The 12,384-nt window shown below is 43.8% G+C and overlaps 1 protein-coding gene across 2 annotated transcripts in view; it reads left to right on the forward strand.

The window, feature by feature from the left end:
• FAM13A (family with sequence similarity 13 member A) overlaps positions 1-12,384 on the forward strand; it is a 134,757-nt gene that overhangs the window by 12,662 nt on the left and 109,711 nt on the right. For both annotated transcript variants that reach the window (XM_083571108.1, XM_083571107.1), the window contains 2 exons: positions 1,125-1,305; positions 11,576-11,735. In XM_083571108.1, the coding sequence (XP_083427234.1) occupies positions 1,125-1,305; positions 11,576-11,735 (341 nt within the window). The remainder of the gene's footprint in view (positions 1-1,124; positions 1,306-11,575; positions 11,736-12,384) is intronic.

Raw genomic sequence — 12,384 nt, forward strand, 5'->3', positions numbered from 1 at the left:
GTCTAGGTGAGAGCGGGTGGCGCTGCAGTCTAAACCACTGAGCGTCTTGGGCTTGCTGATCAGAAGGTCAGCGGTTCGAATCCCCACAGCAGAGTAAGCTCCCGTTGCTCTGTCCCAGCTCCTGCCAACCTAGCAGTTCGAAAGCACACCAGTGCAAGTAGATAAATAGGTACCGCTGCAGCGGGAAGGCAAACGGCGTTTCCGTGCACTCTGGCACTCGTCACAGTGTCCTGTTGTGCCTGAAGCGGTTTAGTCATGCTGGCCCCGTGACCCAGAAAGCTGTCTGTGGGCAAACGCTGGCTCTCTCGGCCTGAAAGCGAGATGAGCACTGCATCCCCATAGTCGCCTTTGACTGGACTTAACTGTCCAGGTGTCCTTTACCTTTTACCTTTTAGGTGGAGGAGAACCCCAGCAGTACACCTCAAACAGAGGGTCTCTTATTTCTTCCATAGGTGCAGTGGGCTTGGGTCTAAAGACAAGAGAAATCCGCTATAGGTTACACTAGGATAATTTACCCCAGTGTAAATTACATTGGCTTCCTGTAGTTGGCATGGTGCTGTTAGTCTCCGTCCAAAGATTAAATATAGGAACGCCACAGTCCGGTTACGCAGCTAGTACGAGACGCGATAAGGATAGAATTTGTTTTCAGGAGATATCTTTTCAACTTGGGATTGTTTAATTCCCATCTTCCAGCAGTTGTGACAGGTGGTGGCTGATTCCAGTCAAGTTGTGTGGAAGCTGAGGAGCAGGCTTTGTCCTGGTGAAGCAAGTATTTTGAGGATTAACTTCCAGACCACTGTTCCCCTCGCAGAGCTGCAATTCCCAGAGTTCTCTGTGAAGAGGGATTGATTGTTAAACTAGCCAGGGAATTGTATCTTTGGGAGGAGAAAATGAGTCTCCTCTAAGCACCCTTAAAAAACTACGTTTTCTGGGATTCTTTGGGGAAAGCCATGGCTGTTTTAAAGTGGTGACATATCTTTTTATATACCTTTTGCTCAACGTACTTCCTCAATATGCTTGTTCAGTCCCCGAGTCTAATGCCACCTTACTAGTGCTGTTTTGTATTTGATTTTCAGCACAGAGTGTCCATAACCTTGTCTGTCTTCTTCTTCCCTTCCTGACAGACATCCAGAATTTTAGCCCAAATGTGAACACTTTGAGAGAACTCCTGAGGCAGCTACCTGAGCCCCACTATTCCCTGCTTAAGTTCCTCTGCCGATTCCTGAGGACAGTTGCCGATCATCACTCAGAGAACAAGATGACTGTTTCCAACCTTGCCACAGTATTCGGACCAAACTGTTTCCAGTAAGTTCCTTGCCTGAAAGAAGCTCCTGGTTTGGAGCAAAAATTAAGCCACGACGCGGAATTAGACATTGGAGACATTTCTAACACCTCCATTTCCTTGTCCTTGTACCTGACGTACCTGACTCAGATTTGCTGTGTTGGGTAAGCAGTTAAGTCTACCTGGAAGTAACTGCAATGGCAGATCATCACAGTGTGATAAGCAGCCAACGTAGGCTAGGATGACCCAGGCAGGTGTTTTTTTCATTGACTAATAAACTGGTGGTTGACTAACTGGTTCATATGTTACATTGGTCCTCCTGCTGTGGTTTGGCACACAGTGACCTATTGAGCTGGTGGTGTGTGCATTTCAAAATGTAGGTGATATTGATAAGTTGTTTTTGTATTTTGAACCATATTCAAATTACAGTATTTTCTTTTAAGATGAGCACCTCAACAATAAAGATACTGTAAATACACCCTTCCCCAACCTAGTCCTCTCCAGATGTTCTGGACTGCATCTTCCATCAGCCCCAGCCAACACAGTCAGAGATGATGGCAGTGATGCCCACCAGATGTTTTGGACTACCAGGTTGGCGAGGGAGCTACTGTTATCTTTCTCTCTGCTGATTTCCCACCTCCCTTGCCTGTCACCCAAATACGTGCTGTTTTTGTGATGTTAAAACTTGTTATGTAAGACAAGGATGCCCTCCCACAACCCTTTGAGGATGTTTTTGCTGTTGATCTTTGTAAGCCGATGTTTGTGCCTTTTTTCCTGCCTCTTGTGACTGGCTTGTTTATGATGCTGTGGAATCTCAAGAGCGCTGATCAGTGGGCAGCAATGAAAGGATCTCTGATGGACTTTATTTGTGCAATATGCAAAGAGTGCTGTAGGCAGCCTCTTGTTTTGATATTGGTAGGCACCAGCTATGTATTTCTAACATGATGAAAAAGGAGAATGGAGGCAGAGAAACCTGAGGCAAGGAGGGTGTTGGCAGTACAGTGGTTATCAAACGCTTTGGTACTCAAACAACTTGGAACCCAAACACTGCAAACCCGGAAGTAAGTTTTCCGGTTTGCAAACTGTTTTTCAGAAGCCGAACGTGCTCACTTTTGAGTTTTACGCTTCTGTTTTGAGTGCCACACTTCTGTTTTGAGTGTTATGCAGAGGTCTGTCTGTTTTTGCTATTTATTTTGCCTTTTTGTTTTTGCGGCTCTTTCTGTTTTTGTTTTGACTGTGTGGAACCACATTGTTTATTGCTTTCATTTTACGGATCAGTTGTCTCATTAGATAGTAAAATTCATGTCAAATTGTCGTTTTAGGGGTTGTTTTTAAAAGTCTGGAACAGATTAATTCATTTTGCATTGCTTTCTGTGGGAGAGCACGCCTTGATTTTGCAACGCTTTGGTTTAGGAACGTACTTCCAGAACGGATTAAGTTTGGGAACCAAGGTACCACTGTATTTTAGAAGTTGCATTTGGGTGGGATGGTTGCGTTGACATTTACAGTATATTGTTGTTGTTTAGCCACTTTATCTTGCTCAAGGCAACTCAAAGCGACTTAAAACCAAAAAATCTAGCCAACTTTCATTGCATAAAGTAGCACAAAATAGAGGGTTGGGGTTTCAATCCCATATATATTTAATCTGGGGTGAATCCAATTGAACTTATCAGGCTCGCATCTGAGTAAGCGTGCATAGAAATATGCTGCCAGGCAACATTCCTATAAACATGCACAGGGTTTGGCTGTTACACTTACCCCCGAGTAAGCATTATATCAGTGGGACTTACAGCTGAGTTAAACAGATAGACATGCACTACTAATGTTCACACCTTTTGCAGACAAGAGTTGCGAAGAATCTCTTCCTCACTCAGAGAATGAAGCTGTGGAATTGACCTCAAGCCCCATGCAAGCATGAATGCGTGTACATACTTATATACGCCTTGTCTGCACTGTCGACAGGATCCTCACCCCTGTTGTCCATAGCAAGGAGCAGATTGCTATTTGATTTACAAGTGTGTGTGTGTGTTTTGGTAGCTCTTTGAAAAAGCAATTGCAACACCAGAACTTCAGGCATTTTCCATGGTGTGGAATAATCCCAGATGAAAGACCTGCTTATGCCTCACCCTTCTGACGAACCTTAGGGAAAGGTTGTTCCATTGCTGCCATCAGCAGACGTTTTGCAACTTCAGTTAATCACATAGGATTTAGTAATTCCCAAAGACAGAATATTGGAAGATCTGATCAGTCCCGGCACCCTTGTGTTTTCTGACTTAGTCATATTTCCACCTGTTTTCAACAGCTCACATCCGGACAACTGTTACCAGGGGAAATGTGTGTTTGTATACCTGTTTGTATGCACTTTGCCCTCACAGCCTGCCGCCCACTGCTTGCTCTTGACAATCCTATTTTTTCACAAGTCTAATTTCAAGTCTGCCAGCGCAAGATAAATGGCTGGTGAACTGCAGGCTTGTTTTGATTACCTTCTCCTACCACTTAACCCTGAATAATGATTTTAGTTACACTTCCTTTTTTTTTTAAAGATACGGCTCTAGAGAATGTTTAACTACAAAGTGCTACCTTGACCTTATAATAGTGCCCAGTTTGGTACATGATGTTTTCTTCATCTCCTGTTAATAGCCTTTGGTGCTTCTACTGGGGGAGAGGCAGTTGCATCATTAAAAAGTGAATTAATTAATTGGATTGGTTTAGTCTTGGGAAATGCTTATAAGATTTCTCACGACCTCACACTCTTCAGTAAGAGCTAGTGTCCATCTAAAAACCCAAACTAAGCTTGGGCAAATGGGTTTTATTGCTTCCCTGGTGAGATGCGACAAGACCTCAGTGGCATGAGACTCCGTGCTCCTAAAAGCAGATGTTAACTGGGCCTGATTCACTTGTCGTTCTGGTGTTTTCACTTCCACGTAATCAAATTCCTCGAAGTCTTTATTTTATTTTTTTAATGCAGTGCTGATCTGCTCTAATCAGATTTGTGTCAGGCTGGGTGATTCAGGGATTGGTAATGTGATATAAAACCCTTTCAGGCATAGGTTGCTCGTTCAACTTTGTACCAGGCTCTTTTCTACACTGGGAAAGAGCCCGTGTGATGCAGAGTGTTGAACTTTGACTAGGAAGAGCTGGATTCGAAACCCGCCCCAGCCACAAACCTGGGCTAGGAGGATAAATGGGAGAAGAAACATTTGTGTCATCCTGAGGTGTTTGCAGGAGAGGTAAAGGTAAAGGGACCCCTGACCATTAGGTCCGGTCGTGGCCGACTCTGGGGTTACGGTGCTCATCTCGCTTTATTGGCCAAGGGAGCCAGTACAGCTTCCGGGTCATGTGGCCAGCATGACTAAGCCGCTTCTGGTGAACCAGAGCAGCACACGGAAACGCCGTTTACCTTCCCGCCGGAGCGGTACCTATTTATCTTCTTGCACTTTGACGTGCTTTCGAACTGCTGGGTGGGCAGGAGCAGGGACCGAGCAACGGGAGCTCACCCCGTCGTGGGGATTCGAACCACCAACCTTCTGATCGGCAAGTGCTAGGCTCTGTGGTTTAACCCACAGCGCCACCTGCGTCCCTTGCAGGAGGGTTAGGATAAAATAAAAATGGATGGATTGTGGCATTGATTGAAAAGCCATTGGGAGCCAATGAGAGTTGATCTTGTTATTGGGTCACCTCTTACTTATGACCATGACCTAGTCAGAAGAAGGGGATTGGTTGAAGTAGCTAGTATAAGCAAAGGACCAGCAGAGAGCCAGTTAGGGCCAATTACACCAGCCACGCTGAATGCCTCTTTAGCATTTTTCTGGAAAACAAGGCACAGTCATTGTAGCACAACCACAGGTTTGTAGATCAAGGAAGAAGACACCTTGTTTTTATTGACATCAGGAGTGAGGAACCTGTAGCCTTCTGATGTTAGGCTAGAACTCCCATCATCCCTGACTGTCGGCCCTAATGGCTAGGTCTGATGGGAGTTGGGAGTCTGGCAACATGGAGGACTTCTAATTTTGATGTGTTCAGATATCTGTTTAACATAAGGTTAAAAATGCGGTGTTCTTTGTGCCACCATGACGCTTTTTCTGTCCTTGAGCCCAGCTCTCAGGTTTGCAAATATCTGTTGCCCTGACCATTTCCTGAAATGATGTCCTTTTTCGGTCACGCTCCTCCTGGCCTAGGTCACCTCGACACAAATAGAACAACGGCCAATCCGACATTTTGTGTCCATTTTAAATGCAGAATGCAGATGCTGTTGGCCCAGCTGCCTTTCATCTGATGTGGAATAGCTTGACTGTTATCAGGAGTTCACAAAACAGCAATTTGTCCCTGACATTTGAAAGCCACAAAGAGGTTCACTTCTTCGTTCCTCCACCTGCTCTCCCACATCTGAAATATAACCAAGAACAAGAGGCTGTTCTTTCAGATCCTTTCATTTCTTGGGAAATTATGTGAACCGCTGAGCTAAGAATAAACTTCACAAGGGCATCATCGGTAACATTTATCATCAGTAATATTTATGCTGCCTATTTTTTTAGCAGAGTCCCCTTTGGTGAAGGTGAGGACCTTAGAGACTATTTGTTGCTAACTAGGCACAGCAGCATTTTCTGCCTGCACACTTTTGCAAAGTGGTGGCTTACCCAACCGTACGCCTTGCCTAGAGTGTGAAAGAGTTTCATTAGTTTGCTGGCCATTGACAAGAGTTCACATGTAGTAGGGGGGAAACTACCTGCCCCAGTGGTTGATAATGTAAAAGATGGAGAACAACTCTCAGTGCAAAACCGAAACCTGTTTACTCAGCAGTAACACCCCACCTCACTCCCACTCCTGGATATTTTCAAACGGGCATTGAAAATTGTACAGCAGGTGTGCTTATCGGCTTAAGAGACTAACAGAAGAGATCGTAAAGGAAAAATAGAAATTATATGAACAAGATATGATGTGGAAACACCAAGATAAGACTGAATAGAATTATGAATTTTCTTTGGACTGATTGGGACTGATTTGGACATTAACGCAGTAATAAGAAGATGATCTGAATCCCCCTTTGGATCTTGAAGTATGGGTTCCCCCAACAAAATTTAAAAATTTGGCTTTGTAATTTGGAATTTATGTGATGTGATTTAATTTGATGTGATTGGCCAGTTAATAAAAATTATTTTTTTAAAAAGAAAATTGTACAGCAGGTGTAGAGAACTCTCTGGGTTCCCAGAATCTGTTGGACTTCAACTCCCATCAGGCCCCGCCAGCGTGTTGATGGGATTTGTAGTCTGTTAATATTTGAAGGGCCACAGATTCCCTTGGGCCTTGGCTTCTAGTTGTGACAGAGAATCTGAGAATGCGACGTGGTCTTGGAAGAATATATTATGCTGTAATTTTTTATGCTGGATGACTAGTTTTAATAATACGCGGTTGCTTTACTGAGAAGCCCCCCCCCCCCGTCACCTATTGTATTTTATTAATGGTATTTTGTGTGAAAGGCCTTGGGGAAGAATTTTATTTCTGGAAGGTGGTACAGACATTTATTAAATAATAGATTTCAGTGGGACCTACGTGGTAGTAAATATTTTTAATCTTATCCAGCTAGCGAACTCTTCCCCTTTTCTTTCACTCACAAAGAACTGTTGCAGCCAAAGCAAGTGTACCTATTTTCATCAGAAGTGATGTCAGAACACAAGAGGAGCCCTGCTGGATCAGACCAGAGGGGTATCTGGTCCACCATTTTGTTTTCTTGGTGCCCCATCAGATGCCTGCAGGAAACTTGTAAGCAGTAGCCATCTCCCACTTGTTAGAAGGAGATGCTTCAGTGAGTGAAAATAGTACAATGGAAAGTGCCTCCCCACACACTCCATTCAGCATTGGAGACACTGCTCCAAGTTCTTCCACCCTGTGAGGTCTGGCACATGTCTACTAGAAGAAGGGCCTTTTCAGTTGTGGTGCCAGCATTGCGAAATAGTTGTCATTGCTTAGGGAAACCCACCAGACACAGATACTTCAGGATGGGAGGAAAAACCTTGCTTTCTTTTATTTTTTAGAGAAGTGCTTAAAGCTGAGCCGATGTTGTTTCTATGGTTAGATTTTGATTCTCCTGTTCATTAGTTTCCTGGATTTCTTTAATTTGTTTTGCCTCTTCCTCCCACTTTTTTGTTTTTATTGATCTTGCTTGTCTTTACCGATGATAAGGTACTGATGGACAAGGTATAACAGGATATAAAATTTGGAAATAAATAAGACTGCCAAATATTTAAAAGTCGGTGAGACCCCCTGCCTTCTCCCTGTTTTTGAATCAAAGGGCCATGTAGGTCAGGTGCATTTTTCTACTTGAGCACCTACCAGAAGCAACCGCTCCTTATCTCAATGAGGTGCAAATTATCACTGAAATAGAGCTAATTAGGGAAATTGCGGTTGTGACCAAGGAAATCCTCAGACTGTCAATTAAGTCTGTTGGAGATTAGGTTTCAGGTTAGTTCTGTTCACTAATAAGCTGAAAGGGATAAAGTATGCAGATAGCAAGAAACCTCTAAGTCATTGGAAGAGGATTGCTAGACAGAATCTGGTTGGAAAATGTAATTGAACAGATGGGCTGGGAATCAAAGGACCATGGAACCAATCCCATGCTGCCCCCCCGCCCAGTGGGTTTGGACATTTTTTCAAGTGATGTCTGCAAACAAAGGAAGTTTGTAAAATCAGTTTTCAGCATGGCATCAGGCAAGGGAGAAGGGAGTCAGGCTGGACTAGTACCATTCTCCCATCCCCCATACACCTAAATTATCTGATTAGTCTCTGACTCACTCCTGTTACTTCCTGAGATAGAACTCAAGGAAACTCAATTTAATGCTGTAATCCTGTACACATTTACCTAGGAGTAACCCCAGTTAAATTCCGTGGTACTTACTTATGAGAATACATGTGTAGTATGGTGCTCTGAATCTTTTCAACCCAATTCAGACATTGCACCAACCATAGTTGAGAATCCAGCCCATGGCTGGAGCATCCAAACACACAGGCAAACTATGGCTTAGTGCTGCTGATCTGTTTTCTTTTTCTGTCTTGCTCAGCAGTCTAGGTGATCAGCAGCTTTCTCTATGGTTTGTACATTCAGATATCACAGAAACCATAGTTAGCGTAATCCATTTTGCAGTCCTTCAGTCCATGGTTTCTGATTCAGCTTTGCCAGTCAGTCACAATCAAATCAGGTGTCATTTTTCTTAGCCATGGTTTGGTCTAATGGACTGAATCGAGCTTCCAAAGTACTGGGTAAACGATAAGGAGAATAACAAGGCCATTATAAAATCTAAAGAGAAGTCCAAGGTCATGTAATAGAAAAGGTCGTTATGAAAATACAAATGAGTTCCAGACGGGTTTTTTTTAAAGCAACAGGAGCTGCAGGGAGTCAAAAACTACAAAAGGTTAATCATTTTTAAAATGGAGATTAAGAGATAGCAAGGGTTCTGGCAGCTGATCTTAGCTGGGAAAGCTCAACTCTGCTTCTGCTGTGATCTAAAATGAGTTGAGAGATTTTTTTTCCTGTAGCATAAAGTTAGCAAACATGTTATGGAACTAAGGTGGCCCTGTTTATTCAAATGTGTTGGTGGCGGCCCAGCATTTGTAGAGGCATTTATTGTAAACATTGCTATACCACCATCTCATCAGATCAGATTTCAGGGTGACGTACAGCAGGTGTAGATGATGAACGACTTATACCTGTAACAAATTAACAAGCATTATAAATGGCAGCAGATAAAATGGGTAAGTCCAGCTGGAAAAAATTGCAAAAAAATTGGTGCGGTCTACAAATTCAAATTCATGCATCAATTCAAACCTCACCAAATCGTAAGGCTAGCATTCTGAAAACTCACCCCAAACCATGTGTTCAGCCAGCCATTTCTCAATCATGGTTTGTCCAGTTGGATGTAACGACAAGCCGTAGTTCAGTTTCCCTGAACTACAGTTTGCCACAATGTCTGGATTTTGCTTCTGAGATCAGGAACATCCCTTAGGCTCACTTCTCATCTCATTCCTTCACTTCATTCACAGCAGAGGAAGAGGGAAAGTTGTTGTTTCAGGTTCAGAGCAATGTCCTTCAACTTCATAATTCAGCTGTCTCATTTGATATTTGTGAAGATGCCACTGAAGAGTAAATAGAAGGCTCAGCCATAGTGCATTTTTTTTAATTAAAAGTGACAGGGATCCGCTCCTCTCTAATTATAGCTCCAGACTGATCCCTAAGGGACTTTTAAGGTATTCTATACTTTTGTTTCTTTGCAAGCATTTTTTACTGTTCTGTTGGCACTCTTCCTACGATACCAAAAGTACTTAGCCACTATATTACTGCTGTTTGGCTGGCAAACACACAATACCCCTGGAGAACTGGCTTTTAGAAGGGTGGGAAATAATTGGCTCTCATGAGGACTGAGAATCTCATGCCTTGCCGAGCCATTTTAAAAATGCATTGCTGATTGAAGCATCATTTCTCAAGCTTTGGAGAATTGTATCACAGCACTAACAAGGCCTCCTCTGGGCTATCCTGTCCCATTTGGATCAGTTGCAGTTCTTGGAGAACGATGACCAGTTTAGGTTGAGGCGAGGAAAGTTCTAGAAGACCATTGTGTAGGGCAGGGAGGAAGAGCCTGCAGGTCTATAACCTGGAAAAGAGGAGACCGAGAGGAGAGATGATAGCCATCTTCAAATATCTAAAGGGCTGTCACATGGAGGATGGAGCAAGCTTGTTTTCTCCTGCTCTGGAGAGTAGGACTCAAATCATTGAATTCAAGTGACAAGAAAAGAGATTCTGACAAAGCACCAGGAAGAACTTTCTTAAAGTAAGAGCTATTTGACAGTGGAGCAGACTCCCTCAGAATGTGGTGGACTCTCCTTCCTTCAAGGTTTTTTGTTTTCCCCCCAAAATTTTTTACTGATTTTCCAAATTTTATAACAAACATCAAAAAACAAACAAACATAAATCCTAACTGTAATAATTCCACTTTTGTTAACATTTTTTGGTGACTTCCTCAAATTCCCCTAGCTGAGTTTCTATGCATATCATTGTAAAAGTTTTCCAAAACTCATTTCTCATAAAATTCACTTAATCAATTAACAACTTTCTTGCTTTTCATTTTAACTTTAGATAAATTATTCTATAACATCACATATTTAAATCCTAAGCCAATCTGGTACTTGCAAGTGTTTCTATTTAAATTATCTTAACATATTTAGCTAAATAGTCTTTAAATTTCATCCATTCCTTTGAGGTTTTTAAACAGAGGTTGAATGGCCATCTGTCATGGATGCTTTAGCTGATATTCCTGCATTGAAGGGGGTTGGACTAGTTGGCCCTCTAGACCAGCGGTTCTCAACCTGTGGGTCCCCAGATGTTGTTGGACTACAACTCCCATCATCCCTGAGCTCTGGCCTTGCTAGCTAGGGGTGATGGGAGTTGTAGTCCAACAACATCTGGGGACCCACAGTTTGAGAAAGCCTGCTTTAGACCCTTCCCACTCTACGTACGGTTCTATGTTATAGGACTCCAGCTGGGAACTGCAGATAACAGGGGAAAACAGCCAAAAAAAAAAAAGCCTCTCTTTCTCAGCCGATGGGAGTCTCCTGCTTAGGGGCTGCTTCTGGATCCAACCCAGTTTGTATGCAATATTTACAAAATAAAGTGTAAAATAAGATTTAACCTTGCCTTCCCCAGTTTGGTGCCCTCCCGATGTTATTGAGGGACAACTTCCAGCAGGCCCAGCCAATGGGCAAGGATGGTTGGAGTTGTAGTCTGGCAGCAGCTTGGTGCATCTTCAGCAGTTTTCAACCTGTGGGTCCTCAGATGTTGTTGGACTACAACATCCATCATCCCTGACCACTGGTCATGCTGGCTAGTAATGATGGGAGTTGTAGTCCAACAACATCTGAGGACCCACAGGTTGAGAAACACTGATCTAATCCATCGTGTTTGGGCTGTGTCTCGAAATCTCCCTGAACCTCCTGTCTCTCTCTCCTTTCATGCTAAGTTCAAGAAGTTACATCAGACCAACCCTTATTGTGGCGGTCCAGATTTTGCCAGACTACAGCTGGCATCGTCCCTGGCCATTTGCCATGCTGGCTGGGGCTGGTGGGGGTTGTCATTCAATAACCCCTGGATAGCCACAAGTTCACCACAACTACCCCATGGCGATGTTCTTCCTGGAAGCTTCTGTTCCCTGGTGCCCAATTTGGCTGGCATTCAGCTATCTCAATACAGGCCGTTTGGCACGTCACATTTGTTTATAATGTCCCCAACCTTGTTTCATGTTTTTGCAGCGTGTCTTCTGGATTTGAAGGGATGAAGGAGCAGGAAATCTGCAACAAAATCATGGCCCAGATGCTGGAGAACTACACCACCTTGTTTGAATGGGAACACCCGCAAAAGGAGAACGAAAAGCGCCCGTGTGAAGATCTGGCAAAAATTATACTAGTGAAAGTGAGTGCCTGTATTAAGATTGGTTTGCATCCCCCTCTCCTTTTGGGGGGTGGGATGCGGGTGGCATTGTGGGTTAAACCACAGAGCCTAGGACTTGCCGATCAGAAAGTTGGCGGTTCGAATCCCGGCAACAGGGTGAGCTCCCATTGCTCTGTCCCTGCTCCTGCCAACCTAGCAGTTAGAAAGCTTGACAAAGTGCAAGTAGATAAATAGGTACCGCTCCGGTGGGAAGGTAAACGGCGTTTCCGTGTACTGCTCTGGTTCACCAGAAGCGGCTTAGTCATGCTGGCCACATGACCCGGAAGCTGTACGCCGGCTCCCTTGGCCAGTAAAGTGAGATGAGCGCCGCAACCCCAGAGTCAGCCACGACTGGACCTAATGGTCAGGAGTCCCTTTACCTTTTAAGGATAGAATCTGCTCTTAAGGCAGAACGTAAGACAGAACATAACAATTACCGGTAGTATATTGGCAGGTGACATGGTGAAGTTTGCGATGAGCTCTGTAGGAGTTTCTCTTGTGATGCGAGGCTGTTCGTCAGACTTTGTGCTACCATTTGAACTTGGTGTGTTCTCTCCTCCCCCCACCTCCAACTTCCATGACTTTGGTCCAGGCTGCAGGTAACTTTCCTCCACTGTGGTTTGGATTCATC

This window comes from Podarcis filfolensis (genome assembly GCF_964270895.1).
Source record: "Podarcis filfolensis genome assembly, chromosome: 9".
Lineage (NCBI taxonomy): Eukaryota > Metazoa > Chordata > Lepidosauria > Squamata > Lacertidae > Podarcis > Podarcis filfolensis.